Source organism: Glandiceps talaboti, chromosome 10 (genome assembly GCF_964340395.1).
Source record: "Glandiceps talaboti chromosome 10, keGlaTala1.1, whole genome shotgun sequence".
NCBI lineage: Eukaryota > Metazoa > Hemichordata > Enteropneusta > Spengelidae > Glandiceps > Glandiceps talaboti.
In genome coordinates this window covers 2,263,592-2,282,500 of record NC_135558.1, presented here as the reverse complement: position 1 = coordinate 2,282,500, position 18,909 = coordinate 2,263,592, and the positions used below count along the sequence as shown (strand labels likewise).

At 34.4% G+C, this 18,909-nt stretch overlaps 2 protein-coding genes across 2 annotated transcripts in view; both read right to left on the bottom strand.

Moving 5' to 3' along the window:
• The window catches only part of LOC144440798 (26S proteasome non-ATPase regulatory subunit 2-like), a 15,298-nt gene extending 10,257 nt beyond the window's left edge, over positions 1-5,041 (bottom strand). Inside the window, exons 1-8 of the mRNA XM_078130189.1 lie at positions 4,943-5,041; positions 4,268-4,365; positions 3,532-3,588; positions 2,525-2,689; positions 1,815-1,936; positions 1,369-1,596; positions 445-603; positions 66-210 (exon numbers count right to left, since the gene is read on the bottom strand). Of these exons, the coding sequence (XP_077986315.1) occupies positions 66-210; positions 445-603; positions 1,369-1,596; positions 1,815-1,936; positions 2,525-2,689; positions 3,532-3,588; positions 4,268-4,360 (969 nt within the window). The 5' untranslated portion in view covers positions 4,361-4,365; positions 4,943-5,041. The remainder of the gene's footprint in view (positions 1-65; positions 211-444; positions 604-1,368; positions 1,597-1,814; positions 1,937-2,524; positions 2,690-3,531; positions 3,589-4,267; positions 4,366-4,942) is intronic.
• Positions 5,042-7,127: 2,086 nt separating this feature from the next.
• On the bottom strand, positions 7,128-17,479 carry LOC144441031 (2-hydroxyacyl-CoA lyase 2-like). Its single transcript, XM_078130543.1, has 14 exons — positions 17,342-17,479; positions 16,100-16,258; positions 15,150-15,320; positions 14,274-14,412; positions 13,662-13,776; positions 13,231-13,331; positions 12,804-12,913; positions 12,372-12,495; positions 11,513-11,607; positions 11,046-11,200; positions 10,219-10,356; positions 9,643-9,817; positions 8,914-9,012; positions 7,128-8,412 (listed from the first exon to the last, which is right to left on the bottom strand). Exons 1-14 carry the CDS (start codon positions 17,444-17,446, stop codon positions 8,227-8,229), a joined length of 1,872 nt encoding a protein of 623 aa, XP_077986669.1. The 5' UTR covers positions 17,447-17,479; the 3' UTR covers positions 7,128-8,226.
• Between the last annotated feature and the right edge of the window lie 1,430 nt (positions 17,480-18,909).

Below are 18,909 nucleotides of genomic sequence, written 5' to 3'. Positions count from 1 at the left end.
AAGACACAGAACTGTCCCCTGCATGCTAAGTTATCATGTATATGTACTCCATGTGTTATACTTACTTCACGTGCCAGAGCTAGAAAGTTACTATTGAGATGAACATTGGACATGATTTCTACTAAGTCATCATAGTCATCCATGTCATCATTCAAATCCAGATAAGTTTGCTGTCTACCCAACATAAATGCCATCTGTTTCTGTATCAAACTGAAATATAAAAATTTAAATCCAGATAAGTTTTCTGTCTATCCAACATAAACATGCGATCTTTCCATCTTTTGGTGCAGCAGAAAGTGTTAGTTTGGAAAAATTAAAAGACAATATGAACTACATTGACTGACTTAGAATACATGCCTTTGCATGATGCAACACAGTAGACAGTAGTAGCAGACTACATAAAATACATTGTACATAGACTAAGTACAAATAAGAATAACATACATGTCTTTGCATGATGTGAAGATCTCTTCAATCAACTCTATATCATTGAGTTGCATTGCCAGTCTCAATGCTTCTGGGTATCTGTCAAATCTTCTGAAGAGACGCAGTGCTGTTTTCAACAGGTTAGCATCTTCTGGTTCAGGTACATAATTAACACAACTGTAATAGAAACAAGAACACATAATTACTGTTCATACACTTACTTATATTCAGATGGATTTCAACGCAAAACATCTAAGTATATGATTGTTATTGAGTACTTGTTTTCAAACCCTTCCTACTACGTTGCTTGCACTTTTGAAACTGAACTGATTGAATTTATGTTTGGTAAGGACAAAACAACCTCTGTTATAATTGAATTATAATCGAAATGTTACACCTCTTTTTGACTAAGGTAGAAAATTGTTAAGAAATAATTGTAGACTGCATTCTAGAGTATGGGTAACATCGGTGTGCCCTCTAAGCCAACTTGACACGCCACTGACACAAATTTCTAGAGACGCATCAACATTTGGTGTTCCCCTATCTCTTACTACGTGGTGACTCACAAGAAATCCTAGTTTTCTCATTTGACTCACAACAACAAAATTTAGCTATCATTAGAGGGCACACTGGGTAACAATAGTAAATTGTAATATACCTATCAAAATTTGACTGCGTCTCATTCTGCTAACACACATAACTTTACATGTATTATGTCCAAGTCAGCTATTTTAACTCACCTAACCAAGTAAAGACAGACCTTGGGGCAAGTAAAGACAGACCCTGGGGCAAGTAAAGACAGACCCTGGGGTACGCACTCTCATCGACATGTATCATGTCCAAGTCAGCTATTTAAACTCACCTGACCAAGTAAAGACAGACCCTGGGGTACGCACTCTCATCGACATGTACCATGTCCAAGTCAGCAATTGTTTAACTCACCTGACCAAGTAAAGACAGACTCTGGGGTATGCACTCTCATCTACATATTCATCTAAAAGATCTAAACGTTCTATTTCCATCAACAGATCACAAGCTTCAGCCTCAGCATTATGTTTCATATTGTAAGGTACTATTTCTTTTGCAAGCTTGATTAAGTTGTCTCGGTATTCACCATCTTTCTTTTCTTCTGTTTCTTGCCAGGTTTGACCAATCTCACCAGCTAGATGTCTACAAAATGAAGTATGTGCAAGTTTCCTAATTAGCTGTGTCCTGTTTCCAATAGGTTCAATGAGTTTCACAACTAAGAATATGGTCATAATTATCAAATCAAACACCGCATTGTAAAATAACATTCATTTCATTCATTCATTCATTCATTCATTTATTCATACAACAGTTTACTGATTGAGGGGGCTAACATGGTTAGAAACAGTAGATAAACTCACCTGACATACTCATGTCCCCAGGACTCTAATGATTCTTTAGATCCCAGCATACGATATTTTAAACATTCCCTGGTTTCACTTATAGTCATCCCTAGTACAGATATAACATCTGCACAAAATCTCTACAAGTACAAAATAAAACATAGTAGCTATTTTGAAACATTTTGAATGTTGTAGAATAGAAATTGATACTTGACTCCAATTTTTAAAGTAGTACCAGTGAAGTTACCTTTCTAGTTTTTGTGATTATGTAGCATTCGTCCGAATCACTCAGACGTCATCAGTATAATGATGATGATGTTATGCTGTTGATCAGGTGACCTCCTAATGGAATCACCCGACAGTAGACTATTGTAAATAGTTTTGAATATTGTCTATTCAATGACTGTTACCATACCCTCATACCCAGAATTCTATGATCAGTGTGTCCTCTAAGCCAATTTGACGTGCCACTGACGCACACAATTTCTAGTGACGCACCAAAATTTGGTGTTCCCCTATCTCTTACTATGTGGTGACTCACAAGAAATGACAGTTTTTATCATTTTGACTCACAACAACAAAATTTGGCTATCATTAGAGGACACACTGTCTATGATACAAACACCATCATTGGAAAAGTTACAATATTGTAAATATTTTGAAGCGTTACATGATGGGCTTTTCAACCAAAGACTAAAAATCATCTCTTAATTCACATATAATCTTACCTTGTTTTCTGCATCTTTAATTTTGTCATACACCTCTTTCAATGTGCCATAATGGGGACGTAGAAACTTCAATGGTTTGGGCACAGATGTCATTGAACTTGTAGAAGCTCTAATCTGTGTTCTTAACTGCTCCAGTGCAGGTTTATACAATTTCTCATTAGATTCCTGAAAAGCAATTCAAATGTCATGAAATACATAAGATACTTTTTGACAGAAGTTTGAAAAAGAAAACAAGGCCACCCGACAAGATCTAGAGGTTTGATTATATTTTTAATGGGTTTCTCCAAAATAATCTTATTTTATATGACTCCCTCCGAAAATGTTGCAAAGGTTCTGAAGTATAGCAAAAGCACTTCCATACTGTAAACAATTCTGTATTTTATTCATCACAACAGTGATGAATATCATACTATTTGTTTTGTTTCATTTGTAAAACAAAGATTAGTTTAGCTGACAGACTTGGGTAAATGTGCTAATGTTTAAAAGCAACAATACTAGGTCGTATAGCTGAGGGCTTCACTCCATAAGGACTGAGTACTGTCATACTGTGGCTTTTGTTCAGTAATTTTCTGAACACAGACCTGGGCTGAGGTCTTATTACGTATTACAACAAGACTAAATAAAGATAGACCTCCTTAAACACATTCATCAGGTCGGTAACATACTAATGATATGTTCTTGTACCACAACCATGGATTCTTAGTTCTTACAAGTAACGTTTCACATGTTCAGATTGACAGGCTTTGTCAAACTGTCCATTTGCAGGCTAGATAGACCTTGTAATGACACCACTGAAAGTGGGTATGCTTTTCATTTACATCACAAGAGGTGTTTAGAAATTACAATAAGGATTGTACTTTATTCTTGGACACCAAAATGATGAAAAATAAAAATCTGAGTACTATTCACATAATGATACACCAACCCTTCTATTTGGGTTGATCAAGCTGAGATACTCATAGCTCGACCAACCAAAACTTTCCGCTGATCTAATCTAGAATACTTACCACAAGTCTTTCAACAAGCATGTTCAGTTCTTCTTGCAATTGTTTATCTTCTTCTGACTGTTTTGGAAAAAAGAAAATTACATGATTATCATTTAAGTTGAAGAAATATGCCAACAATCTATATTTACCACCTTCAATATTTAAAATCATTAACCAATATTCACAATAACAATACTTTGTGAATATGTTTGTGTTTACCTATCAGAAAATATCATCACATTGATTTGTATTAAAATACATGTTAACTTAGTAACAAGTATCAAAAATTAAATACACACAGGCAGATCAAATCTCAGAAGTACGTTTGTACTTTCAATTTGTCCTTGTCGACCATTTACGGATATTGTACCTAATGACTGATCAGCTTGCAAGAATCTTATATTGTGCAGTTCCTTTACCCATGAAGGTAGGATAGGAAGGTCGTTTTAACTTTGTCACTCGTAATATCGATGATCTGTTATGTCGACGTAAGATCAACAAAACGTGACAAGTTCCCCAGCCATCCAAACATTTAAAAGATTACGAGAAAAATGTAATATTATGAAAACGAGTAACTTGAGGGCAGTGATAGTGTAGTGTTGATTATACGTTACAGAGACTCATTGAATCGCATGGCGGTGACACAGCAATATACACATGTGTATTATACTGCTATCAAGGATTTAATCGACTTTTTTGAGGAACGCATGGTGTTTTCAAAGCCACAATATGTTTCGACAGGAAAACTAGTTCTCACCAATTCTGGTTCCTTTTCTTCTTCATTTTTCTTGTCTTTCTCCTCCTCTTTTTTCTCAACAGTGTCGTCTTCTTTCTTCTTGGTATCCGCCATGATGTCTAATGAATGTGATGCATTATGGGTAGGTCAAACTCAGTTTGAAGTTGGCATATGAATCAGATGTACAAAGCGTATCCGATTCGATCGGATTTCATTCAAGTTCAAATTAGACTTATTGCTGGTTTATTTGCATAGGCACACGAAGAAAATTTTATTCATACAGAAATAATCCTCGTAATTCATCACCTGCTGTTTATACATTCAACTGGGAGCGGTGCACTAGTAGTATTCAAATAATGCTACTATGACCACGAGTCACTTTCAGATTCCGAATGAGATTGTTAATCGGGCAATTGCAGTTATTTCCATTCTGGACATTCGTCAGAAAACAAAATTATTAAATTCATTTGAAATCAAAGAACATTTATTTCAGAAATTGATAAAATTACAAATCTATTTATAATTTCGTTTTTTATTGTCATCATTATCATACCACCCAACCCCTACCTTTCAAATTTCTTCAATCATTTATTTAGTCCTTATGATTTGTTGAAAATTATTGTTGAAAATTATTTACACACACACACACACAAACAAACACAAACAAACAGATGAAGCAAAAACACCCCTTTATACCTTTAGCTCAAATGGATAATGGAGATGTTTGTTCGTTCACCCTTAGCTCAAATGGATAATAGTGTTGTTTGTTCGTTATGTCGTTAGCTCAAATGGATAATGAGGATGTTTGTTCATTCTGAAAAGAAATGGAAAAAAGTCAAATTATTCCTAAATTGATAAATCAGTCACTTTAAAAATAATTTTTAAATTTAGAATTAATTTATAGTTCATGAATATCAGTTCAAAACTTACTAATTTATTCATTACTAGAAAAACAATCTTTCAATCAACCAAGATTGTTTAATTTACTTAATTATCACATTATTCCACATTCGGATAAAGTTTATAAGTAGATACTTACAAATCAAAACGTATCAATCTGAAATTCTTAGTATCCAACTTAGCAATCTCATCAGCAGATAACTTAAAATCAAACACCTGTTAAAAAGAATTAACGAAAATCAGTCAAATGGTAGTCTCGGTCAGTGGTCTTGGTTACTGACCCAGACTCTTGTCATTGGGGGCTACACTCGCCTGCTGGAGAGTCTGGGTAACCAAGATTAGGCAAATATTAACTATTAATCTTGGTTACCCACACTTTCCATTACGAGACCACCTAGACCGTGGCAGACAGGTGGATGCATCCACCAGGATGAGAATATGAACAGCCCTCTTGTTATAATTTTATATTTCATCATACACACCATATGTATTTACGGAGATGTCATCCTGCGATGCATCCATTCCATAAAACTCAGACAGTCTACTCTGTTGACATATCATTGTTTTGTGTTCTGTTTAGAGTAAATTGTTGCAGCATAAAATATTCAAATGTTAAAGCACTTTTGTCCGGAAGTTTGTGAGTCTGAAATGGTAAGCTGTTATGACATGGAGTGAACCAATGCGTGACATTATCATTCAAACTGATTCTATTAATATATATGTGAGGCTACATGTACTGGGAAAGAATGACTTCATAGTCATGCACGTAATAATTATAATTGTCTGTGTCACATCATCGCACAGGAATCCTATACACGGAATACATGTATGACGGGTTCATTCTGAAACATTAACCCTACCCATAATAAGTCTTATTGTTTCAACCCATTAATATTTGTTTTAACCACAGTTACTAGAAAATATGATGTCACGTATAAAATCGTTGTGAGAGGTATATGAAATTTGCCTCACACGTAAAAATGTACTTAGCGTATCATATAAAAGTTGCATGATAATGGCACAAATGGTGACTTTCCAACATAAGTAAGTTTCTGCGAATAATTGTAATACAATGACCAGCTTAGAGATTTCCAAGTTTCGGTACAATTCTCTCAAGTTTGGATAAGAAGAGTGGAAGTTGACATATAAATTACTAGTATTAGTAAGTGTAGCTTGTTTACAAGTCCTGTAATTTCTGATACAACAGGACCTACAAGTTGTACAAGATACAAAGGTTACAATATTTTGTTCAACGATTAAACCGGACATATCAAACAACAACACTTTCTGATCTATTTTGTGGGGTTTTTCATAGCAAATGGGATCAATTTTACATCATAATCTTCAAATAAGTTTCAAAACTTACAGACTGAGTTTCAAAGTGAAAACACTGCAAAACAATAATTCTTATCCGAGGTTTTTGAAAAAAAACTTTAGAAAAGTCATATAATAGGCACGATCACGACACACAAACTGAGGTGTTGAACAAGCGTACCAAGTCCCTCGATGCTGCCACGATAAGTACACTTACACAAAACTTTCCTTGTTATTTACAAACTAGAACGTCCTAAAGTTAGAACCACGACGGCGCATGCGTACATTTTGTGAAAACGTTTCACATCCTCTCTCTTTTCTATTGTAACGGGGCGCTATATACATTACGCCCGTCATATTTCGATAGTAAACAATATTCATAATGTTTGCAAATAAAGGTGTTCTCTTTATGTTTTGTTCTTAATGCACAATGTTTTCAGTAACATTGCCCGTTCATGTGGTCTAGTTACGGCGAACACATACAATGAGAAACGTTTTTATAACGATTGGTCCATATTCAAATTAGCAAATGTCAAACCGTAGTAAAAGTTTTCAAAATCTAAAGTAGAGTAGAGTAGAGTAGTGTAGAGTAGAGTAGAGTAGAGTAGAGTAGAGTAGAGTAGAGTAGAGTAGAGTAGAGTAGAAACACAGGTCATCATGATCACATATTCTTTTTATTCAAAATTCACGAAAATTCACCAAATTGTAATTCATATCATCTCCAGAAATATTTAAGTGACAAAAATTAACATTTACTTTTTAAATAGCTCTGGCGAATTTCCTTTGTTTGCTTTTTCTAGTTCTAATTCCACAGCACATTTAAACTTGGTTTTCTGTTTTGTATACAACCACACAAAAGTTGCAGACCATGATAAACACATCCTTTGTGAAGATGCAGCCCAAATCAATGAGAACATATTATATATAACAAACACCATGATTTAATACCATTAATATTCAATTCAATATTTATGAATATTAGTTTTACATATCATGAATATTCATGAACAATATCTGCAATGAACCAATCAAATTGCATATATTTTCAAATCAAAATTCACACTGCTCAGTATAAAGAATAGATTTGTAACAGAATAAATTATGATTTGCATCAAAACAAGCTATTTAGTATGTGAAGTGGAATGAAACACTAGTACCGGTATAGCTATGAGTCACATGACACATAACTCTTATTTTCTTGTTCCTAGTTGTAATAAAAGCTAAGGTATCAACTATACTACTTACAAACAAGTATACAAATATTGCAGATTGAAAAGACCAGAATTTTTCTGTTGGAGTTTGATTTTACTACAAGAAATAAAATGACACCAAAATGTCATCCTCTCAATTGTGGATATCAAATTACGTCCTGATTCCTACCTTTGATGCATAGTTTCATTCAATTTCATTTCATTTAATTGTCCATATTCCATATCTACATTGATCCATTTAATCCATATTTGATAATATGATATGATTCACATTCCATACTTGAATTCAACATGGCTGACAATTCAGTTTTGATTCAATATGGCCACTGATACATATTTAATTCAATGTGATAGGTAAATATCTGTTGAACAATACAAAATTAAATGGTGGACCCTCTGGAATTTCAGTTGATTATTTACAAAGTGAAGTCCTCTCAATTTTGTATTTAAAAAAACATCATTCCAAAAGGTGACTTTTACATTGATTCAACATGACTATAAAAAAGACAAGTCTGCCAACTATTACATAGTAGTTGTTTTTGTAGTTGCATTGAACTAAACTGAGATGGAACCTTCTCGGAAACTGGTACGTCCAATCAAAGCATTGATGAGAACAGCTTTACCAGCTTTACAATCTGCTTGAGCTGCCTTCAATACTTCTTCCATTTTGTCTTCATTATCACGATTTAGAAGATAGCCCTTTCCTCCGTAACCATCGGCAACAATGTGATAATCAGTATACTGTAAACAAACACAACAAACAAATAATTACTTTATTCATTTACCTTGAGTATAATAAAATTTGTCAAGATTTCCCAGGACTTTCACGAAATGATTTGAAATTCAAGAACTTTCAAGCAGGATATAGCTCCCCAGGTTATTACAGTACTATAATTTTAATAAAGATATTGTTTTAACTAAGCAATGATGACACTACTCTACCCAGTCCAAATTCTCTCTATGTGCAGTGTGCGGCCTCTCATGTCCTATAACACTACATGACACAGTTGATAAAAGTAACAAATATTGCTGTCATGACACATATACATCCTATGTTGTAAAGTATCTCCTGCAGGTAACATGAATGAATTTACTAAAAAGAAACATTCTGAAAATCAGCTTTCAATAATTTTTTAAAATTTTAGATTTACTTCTAAATTTTTAAAATGAGGATTACATTCAGTGTTTGTTTTAGTGGAAACTAGGGTTATAATTGTGATATATATCATGATATAGACTCACAGCTAGTGTACAACCAACAGAACTTCCCAACATTGGCACCTGATCACGACATATCTGCATCCAGGCTGCATCAGTACCAACCAATGCTAATATAGGAATCTACAATAAAATACAAGACAGAATTATAACAACTAAATAGTGGAAATAGACTGGTTTCTCGGTTTTCCTGTAATGTTGTCTGATGATCGCACTATGCATGATCACACTCTGCGTGATCGCACTATGCATGAAACTCCGAGTTTTACATTAGCTGTAATAGCAAGGTGAAACATTAAAGGCCCATACCGGTTCAGGATTAAAATTTGATTTAAAAATAGTTGTCTGATAGAGATATAGAACAAGGTGATTCTGAATGAGTTAAGAAATTTAAACTGAAATCTATGATGTATCTTTTACAGCTAACTCATCCATGTCAATTAAAATATATGTAGTGCCTACATGTATCTGCTATAACAACATAAACACAAAGCTACAGGTTTGAGGCAAAAGCTGGTAGTGTGTTCACATTTCTTGTTGAGTGACATTTATAAATGCAATTCTAGGCAAGATCAGAAATGTGTGTCTTTAACAGTCTGTAGTACAGTATTAGCTGTAACTGTACAATGAAAACATTACTGTACAGTTCTGTTACGTTTTTAGCTGTCAGTACTCTTTAACTGTCATACTGGTTACTGTTATATTATTAGCTGTAATAATTGCACACTGAAACATAACTTAACATGTACATACCTTGTGACGAGTGAATGTATCAAACTCTGCAACACTATAGCCTAAAGAGCCGTCTCCATAAATAACCCACACTTCAGATTCAGGACGACAAAGTTTTGCACCTAAGGCAAAACCACCACCAACACCTAGAGTACCAAATGCACCTGGATCTAACCACCGTAATGGACCACGGGGTCTAAAAATCAATGAAAAGTACTTGCATTACTTCATTACATGAGAAGAATTGAGAAGAAAATATAGCCATGCCTCTAGTGAACCAAGCATGTGAAGCAATGACTTGATAAAGTATAGTAATTTTAGAAGTTGGATAACTTAGGATTTTTGGAACTGTATACAGAAACATAGTAGACAGTTGACATATATTCTACAGTATCACTGATGAATGTGTGTGTGTGTGTGTGTGTGTGTGTGTGTGTGTGTGTGTGTGTGTGTGTGTGTGTGTGTGTGTGTCGGTATGTATGTATGTATGTATGTATGTATGTATGTATGTATGTATGTATGTATGTATGTATGTATGTATGTATGTATGTATGTATGTACATCTGTCTGTCTGTCTGTCCATACGTATATCCTTACCTTACAATATATGCTGCACTACCAACAAAGTCACCACCATCTGCTACTAAGACACTATTATCAGGTAGTAGGTCATCAAGACAGTGTAGAATTTTCAGTGGGTTTAAGTGAACATCTGTCTTTGATTGGGCTTCCTTTCTGCAAAGAAAAATAAGGAACGTCTCTCCAGTCAGGACAGTTACAACAAAATAAATTGATGGATATATTATAGAAGTGACAGTCCATTTTTTGCAATCAGTGACAGAAAAATCATGGAAAACTAATCAATCAATCAATCAATCAATCAATCAATCAATCAATCAATCAGTCAATCAATCAATCAATCAATCAGAAAATTTATCTGTATTCTATACACTGTAAAGTTCAGAGGTGCTGTATATAGTTTTAGATTGATAGCTTCAATAATTGTAATGTTAGTTTTGATTTAGAGTTTTTTTGTTTTTGAACTTTTGTTTTGTTCCAGGGTTTAAACACAGTGACATGCATATGTCTTACATAGTGTGTTACCTACACTAGGGTTAGTTGAAATCAGTTGGTACATGCCAGAGATATGAGGGTGAATGCACACACACACACACACACACACACACACACACACACACACACACACACACACACACACACACACACACACACACAAGGGCAATACCCATTGGGGCTAAAAACCAACTCAAAATCAAAACTAATGCTACAATTATTGCAGCTGATCAGACAGTACACTGCTACTCAAGTACCAACCCTTCCCTAATGTGCAATCTAATCATCAAACCAAACTTTAGACCCAAAAGATAAACTACTAAACTTCCTAATATAACCTGGACATTTACCTGTTACTTTCCTCTTTCTCAGCATCTCTACCTTTCAATAAAGTCACCCACTCTGTATCACATTTATACCCTCCAAGTTTCTCTTGTAGTTGTACTAAGAAAGTAGCAGGGTCTGCTTGGACAGCTAATGTTGGCTTCCAAAACATATCAGTATTCTACAAATAAAGAAGAAACATAAATACAGGTAAGTCAATTTTCAAGTTTACCTTAACCATACAGGACATCACAGTCAGTTCCACAAAGTGTCAATACAAATTGTATCATTTTGATTAGAAAACAGAGATTAAATGTTTTTAACAAATCACTAGTCCTTTTTCAGTGTCTAACTGGCTCTGACAGCGATCCAATTTTGCTGGAGGTGTTGAGTAAAGAGGAGGTGTAAAAGGGTTAGCTTCATATACCCATAAAAAGTGGAAGAAGAGAACTTGTGTATGAATGATAGTGCTTCCATGATGACCATACATTACCTTGTACAACTGTTCTTTAGTCCTATTGACTGCTATAATCTTGGATCTACGATTCAATACTCGTCCATATGACAATCTAAAATCACAAACCATACCTATTGAGAAAAATACGACTGTCAAAACTCAAAAACAAGTGACAAGGTTCTACGTGTAGCCGTCATGATGTACGGCAAGGAATCACTGACAAACAAGCATGCATTTAATCTAGATTCTAATATGTTATTATATTTAGAATGATGAGGCATATGAAATTATACTACAGAACCTGTCTCCAGGCCAACAAATATACTGTTGCAGGCAAAATTAAAACTTTTAATATTTGACAACATGAACATATAATGAGGTAAAATGCAAGAGATTGTATGTTTGGTTTACTGTTTTTATTTACACATTAATATTTTTGTTGTTGATAGAAATAATAGCTATACAAGCTATCAAGTACTTGGTATATGATGTACTCATGCAAGAGTATAGGAAGGTCAGATTGCAATGTATGTGTACTATGTGTGCATCTTTGAGAGCATGCATGTGAATGTATGTGCATGAGCTTGTATATTTTGTGTGTGTGTGTGTGTGTGTGTGTGTGTGTGTGTGTGTGTGTGTGTGTGTGTGTGTGTGTGTGTGTGTGTGAATCAGCGACTGTATCGCCAACAAGATTTCAAGCAAAGACAATGTGATGTATTACTGCACCATTTGGCAACACGATCCTACTAATTCTCCCTTTCAGTTTTTTACAATGATATCAATTTCATGCTTAGTTTTATCCATGGAAGATGTATTTGTATACCCAATAATACTATTTTAACAGAAGACAACAATAATGACATAAATACTGAGTATTTTTCTCCTGTTACTGTACCTAATAAGATAACTACATCAGCTTCTTTCAGAGCATCTCTCCGTCGTTGTCGGATGTGAATGGGACTATCTCTACCAAGCATACCTCTTGCCATACCACCCAGGAAACATGGAATACCTAATTTCTGTAAATAAATTATTTTCACACAGGTCAATGTGTATTCATTACTGGTCAGAGTTTAAGGTCAAGTCAAGTTCATTACAGGTCAGATCAAAGTTTATTCTACATCAGGTGTACTATCTGGGGGTTGCACTAACCTGGCAATGATAGTGATTCTTTGAAATTTTCCACACAGGTTGGAGACAATGTTGACTGACTGCCTAATACTATCAGGGGGTACTACTACTATCTAAAGATTCTTTGAGATTTTCCACGATGTCATTGGTAGTATAGTATGACTGCCTAATAATATCAGGGGGTATTACTACTAACCTCGAGGGATTTTCTGAGATCTTCAACAGGTGTTGGTGGCAATGTAGACTGACTACCTAGTAGTATCACAGGTTTCTTTGCTCTACTGAGTAACTCGGCAGCTTGTTGTACTGAAATAATGACAAGAAAATACTATGAAATATGAAATAACAACAAATGTATAAAGTATTGACTTATTGACAGTTATCAATTGTTTCAAATATGTTGAAGGCATTTACATATTGAAGCATTGGTCTCTATACTTATTGTTTCCTTTTGAGTAAAATTTTGCGTATTTTATGTGCTGTCATTATCACGAATGCATATAAATTAAAGTCTGCATACAAGTGTACGTACTCCCATTAGCCAACAAGTTCAAACCTGGACAGAGACATTTTGACTAAACTGTGAGCCAGTAGGTATGACAGTGCATGTGACAAAACCTTACCCTGACTAGGTGTAGGCATTGGTCTCACTACTGGCAATGGACTAGTGGTTCTTTTCTCCCAAGCTCCAGCATATAGGTTATTCAAATAGTTGTCCATATACCTGAATTGTATGAGACAGAGGAAGAAGATGTACAATGATTTATATTAGAAACTCGTAAATGTAATACTCAATTCTTATTTTTGTATCTCTAATTTAGTTATCATGACACACAAATAAATAATGTTTTTTTATTTTGCCGTGAGTGATTATGCTGTGAATTCATGAATACAGGGGATACGGTGGGGAATGTGAATCTGAATACCTCATTTAATTTTCAGGAAACACATAGACTAATGTTTACTTTGCGATGAGTGGTTATTTTTTGAATTCACCAATAAGCAAAACTATATCACTGTACATGTATTGAATAAAGACTGATTTGTGACTTACCAACCAACAATACTTTGTACAATACCTCCTTTGGACGGTCCTTTTGGTCCAAGTTCTTTAGAAACCAGCTGGTATGGATACAAAGTGTCCAATGGCAACTCTACAAATACTGGACCTGTTGTAATGTAATATAGTCACAAGTTATTCTTCCTTCCACTGTCCTTGTTATCAAGGTAGTAATGGTGTGGTGTGGTGTGGTGTGGTATGGTGTAGTGTGGTGTGGCGTGGTGTGGTGTGGTGTGGTGTGGTGTAGTGTGGTGTGGTGTGGTGTAGTGTAGTGTGGTGTGGTGTGGTGTGGTGTGGTGTAGTGTGGTATACTAACATGTAATGTACTGTACTGTTATGAAATGTGATATAATTATTATGCAATGCAATATCATAAAATGCATTGTGAGGTGATGCAATACAATATAATGTAGTGTAATATATTGTAATGTGATGTATCATAACATAATATACTAGTAATGTAACTTTAATAGTGATGCAATTACAACATTTTTATTCTTGTTTAGTTACAACGCTTCTACTTATTGATTTTCTGCTCAGTCACTCTGAGTAAGCCAATCAGAATGAGGAATACATACTTAACACTACCAATCAGATTGTCTGTACCTGGAGTTCCTGACTGTGCAATTACCAGAGCTTTTCTCAATGTAGGAATGATATCTCTTACATACTTCACTGTAGCAGTAAATTTACATAGTGGTTTAAATAGACAGAGTTGATCAATATCTTGTAATGCTCCTCTACCCTGGTGAGATCAAACAATTACAACAAATTAAGATTATCAACAAATGTTCAATTATCAATAACGTATATCAAGTAGGATATAATTTTTTATTTCATTGTATCAGTCTAAAAATACACACACTGTCAACTTTTTCACTTTTGATCCATTTTTTTTTATATAATGATATCATTTTATTATATTGAAACAAAGCAGTTGTCTTTAGCCAAAGTGAAGAAGTAATATTCCTGGATCACAGAACAGTTGATGTGCAATCATAACTTTGGAAACAGAAAACTACATAAAGGTTTAGCAAAGGCAATTTAGGAGTGGTGGGGTGAAGTGTATCTTGGGAACATTTGGAGTGTCAAGAATTAGTCTATTGATATCATAGTTTCATTTATCTTAATTCTCAGTGCCTGCAATAACATTTCACCTCAAGCTAGATGGTCAAAATAGAACAAGCAGGTCTACTTATTTTCACGCATGCCTATAGTAATGCATGTGAAGCGCATGGAGCAGAAGTTATGGTGTCGACCAAGAAATTGAAATGTTCGTTATTTATATGATGTGCCTTGGCAGTAATATTCTATTTCAGGTACTGACAATCGAAGAACTCTATTAAAATAATCATTGTCTGACTTACCCAAGATAACCAAGTATAGAATAAAACGTTCAAGTAAATTTTACTAGCTTTTTTATCTTTCAAGTTCAATTCCGTTTGCCCAATTTAATAGTTTATATGTCTTAACTACTGATACCTTGAGTAATGTGGCTGTAGCCCCTCCAAGCAGTAATAATGGTGATTCGGCCATCTGTGCATTCTTCACTGCAGTGACAGTGTTTGTAAGACCCGGTCCTGCTGTTACTGCGGCAACACCAACAGTCCCTGATAACCTAGCAACAGCATCAGCAGCAAAGACAGCATTCACCTATTTGGTAGAAGTGATCAAGAAATAGTCATCATACAAATAACCAGTTTTAGCCATGTTTGTAAATAAATATAGGAGAACTTTGTTCAACTTAAACTTGGTCAAACGTACAGACAAGAGAAAAAAAGTGTTTTGTTACTTATTCCTGCTTGCGTAACATGAGAATGTGCCATCACAGTTTTTTTTGTCATTTTTTTCACAACCTGTAAATTGCACACACACACATACAGTGGGAAATTGATATTTTTACCACATGTCTGTACAGGACATCAATCACATGTGTTTGTAATGTATACCCTGTAGGCTGTAACTGAATCAAAGTATCTATTTCATTAATCATCTTTCATGGTTTCTCTTTTTTTCCCCGTCTATAATCCTATCAATCAATATGAAGGAGCTAACAAATAAAAAAAACACTGCATCACTTCTGCATTTTCCCTAGGCGAAACAAACATAACTTTTCTTGGCCCTAGTATTAATTTATGTTTTATGGAAATCATATCAATTGTCCTAATTTTTTCCTCAAGTACATATACATGTAATTTAATCTACATTGAATTTATTTCATCAAAAATATTCTCCCGCACTATTACAAATAAATATGCACAAATGCTTCTGAGACACAAATTTGAAATTTATTGTCCCACATTAATGAAATGTCTTGCTAAATTTAAGCATGATATTCCATAAAGATTATTGCAAAAAATCTTGTATAAATGTATCAGGAACTAAACATGACCTATACTCCACAGTCAAGACTATTAGTATTATGTACATACCTCATGCCTGGTGTCTATAACTCTAATGCCAACTTTCTCAGCACCAACCACAATTGGGGAAATATGTCCCCCACACAATATAAACATATATTTGACGCCATGAGATTTCAACACTTCAGCCACTAGTTCACCACCATTCTTTGTTGAGTCTTTATCCACCTACAAGACATAATGGAATATTCCACACAATATTGATAGATATGGAGTAAGTACCATACCACAGTGATTACTTGCATTGGTGTAAATGTAAAGTATAGGTTTTTGCACTGCAATGTAATATCGAAAGCATTATTGCCTAATCTATTTTCCTGAAATTTGTTGTTTTGGATTATCAATTAACAATATGGCAATAACAAAATTAAAGCCATTACCTTGAGTACTGTAGGTATGCTGGAACATAATTCTCAGAAATATGCACTTTGACAACTCTGACACATCTCACAGAGACATCTGTCAGAGTTCTCTCCGACAAATCTCACCAAGATGTAGCAGAGATCTCAAAACTCATAATTTCCAAAACTAGCTGGTACCATCATGCAGTAAAATACACAGATGCAAGGCTATACATTATACAAGTGATATTCCTCTAGATTTTCATTACCATACATTTCACTAGAAATAATTGATTTACATTGCTGTTGGCCTTTTTGGGGTTGGGGTGTTTGTATGTATGACCTTGCAATGCAATCTAAGTTTACATGTACTAATAAATCGATATAATTTATTACAAGGGTCTTAATTCCCTAACTGCATTCAACAGCTTACTTCGAATACTTTGTGAAAGACTACTAAATTATAATATAACGGTATAATTTTATACAAAGTATTCATCATCACCAACCACTCCCACTTCAAAGGTAAAAACACACTTTTGTTATCACTATCAGTAAAAAAAACCTGAAGTAGTAAAATTGTTATCGGCAATGATTTAGAAACTAACACCGCGCCGGGTGATAGTAACATAGTATGCAAGTCGATTTATTACATGTACATTTACTACTGTAAGTCCGATCTTTAGGATCTGCCGTAAAATAGTCCTTGTAAATCACCTCGATCGATCTCAGCATGCAGGTATAGGTATACCTACGCTACGCATTATCGTATAGCTACGGTAATAATGCGCTGAACTCTGGATCTACCCATTAGACTCTGAAGCGGAGACGAGGCTTTGATTATGTATACGAACTCTCATGAAGTGATACGACAATTTCAAAAAATCCGCGACTTGAAATTTGAAATTACCTTATGAAGGGCGATGTAAAGTAACCCAAACTTTTTAACAATGATGACCAAGGCTGTAACAACTATGACCAGCAAGCAAAGTCCCACGTTGGTTACCACGTCCATCTCCGTACCTTCATCGGTTCGTTCTTTGCCCTATGATCGTTGACCTTTGACACATTACAATCTACCCATGATGCTTTGTAAGATAGCCTATCGTTGTCAATGACGTCATCCACTGATCCAGAATAGATTTACACCACAGCAAAATAAAACATGTATTGCAGAAAAATTGAAACACAAAAAAATTGCATACAATTTTTCACAAATTTAATTTCAAAAATGTGAGATGAAATGAACGAATCTTGACAGAATATCTCTCCAAAGGCAGACAAATCAAATTTCCTACAAAGTTACATAGCAACTTAAGTCAACAACAGATACTGAATGATATTAATATAAAAACACCAGTCAACACTACACAATCCATAGAATATCATGCCTTCTCGCCAACCAGATGCTGATATTTCTTTGGTGACACTGTGAAATATCTCAGTAGTGCATCTTGGACGATGCTGTGGTTTATGATGATGAGAATATGCAATACATTGCAATATATCTTCATGAAATTTACAAACAAGATTTGTTTATAATATTTCTAATTTACAGTCCAGGAATAAATTTTTGTATAGTTTCTCCCCCCTTGATGACATAATAAATATTTAGTGGTGAGAGTTTTCCTAACTGGTGAAATATCAAAAAAATTGCTGATTTATCAATTCTAAATTACATTTGAAAAAAATCTCACTTCATAATTAATCATATATATGGTGAAAAAACAGTATTATGCATTACGTTCAAACAAACAAACAAACAAACAAACACAATGGTATGGTGAGTGAAGAGTATTTTATATTCACTTATCATAATGTTAATGAGGCTACTGAATATTTTAAATGTGTGTGCAAAGATATTTATATTATGATAAAATATGAAATTATGTGCACATATAAACGACAATGCGTGTACACATTGTGTTTTCACTGGTCTACAGTATATGGCCATAGAGGGCGCTTCAACAATCTCAGTTTCGAAAGACTATCACAGCTATACACAAAATCCGTCAAGTTTTACTGTGTTCAAATTTGGAAAGCCCTATTGTTTGGAACATTTTTTCACACTTCTCTCTGTAGCTCATTTGTGATTGGGTTGATGGCAATAATGTCTCTTCAAACATACATGTACCTTACGTTCATGATTTTGAACTATTAATGAATTATTTTAACTTTTTTTTAAATCTTGGATTATCCTCATCAGCGTCACCCAGTCTTACCTGGAATATTTATAGAAAATCATTCAGGTGAGACTGGATGTCTCCTGTATGGATAATCAGAGATAAAAGGGGTTAAAATATAAACTTTATGGCTATTTCAAAACCATGTACAGAAGTGTACATCAAGCCTGGGACTGCTGCTCTGCAGTGATGTAGGCATGTTTTGACATGTCAATGTATATTTTTAAAATCTGTTTCAACAAATTAAATGTAAAATTTGAAATATTGACATCAAATCCACTCATTTGTCAATCTA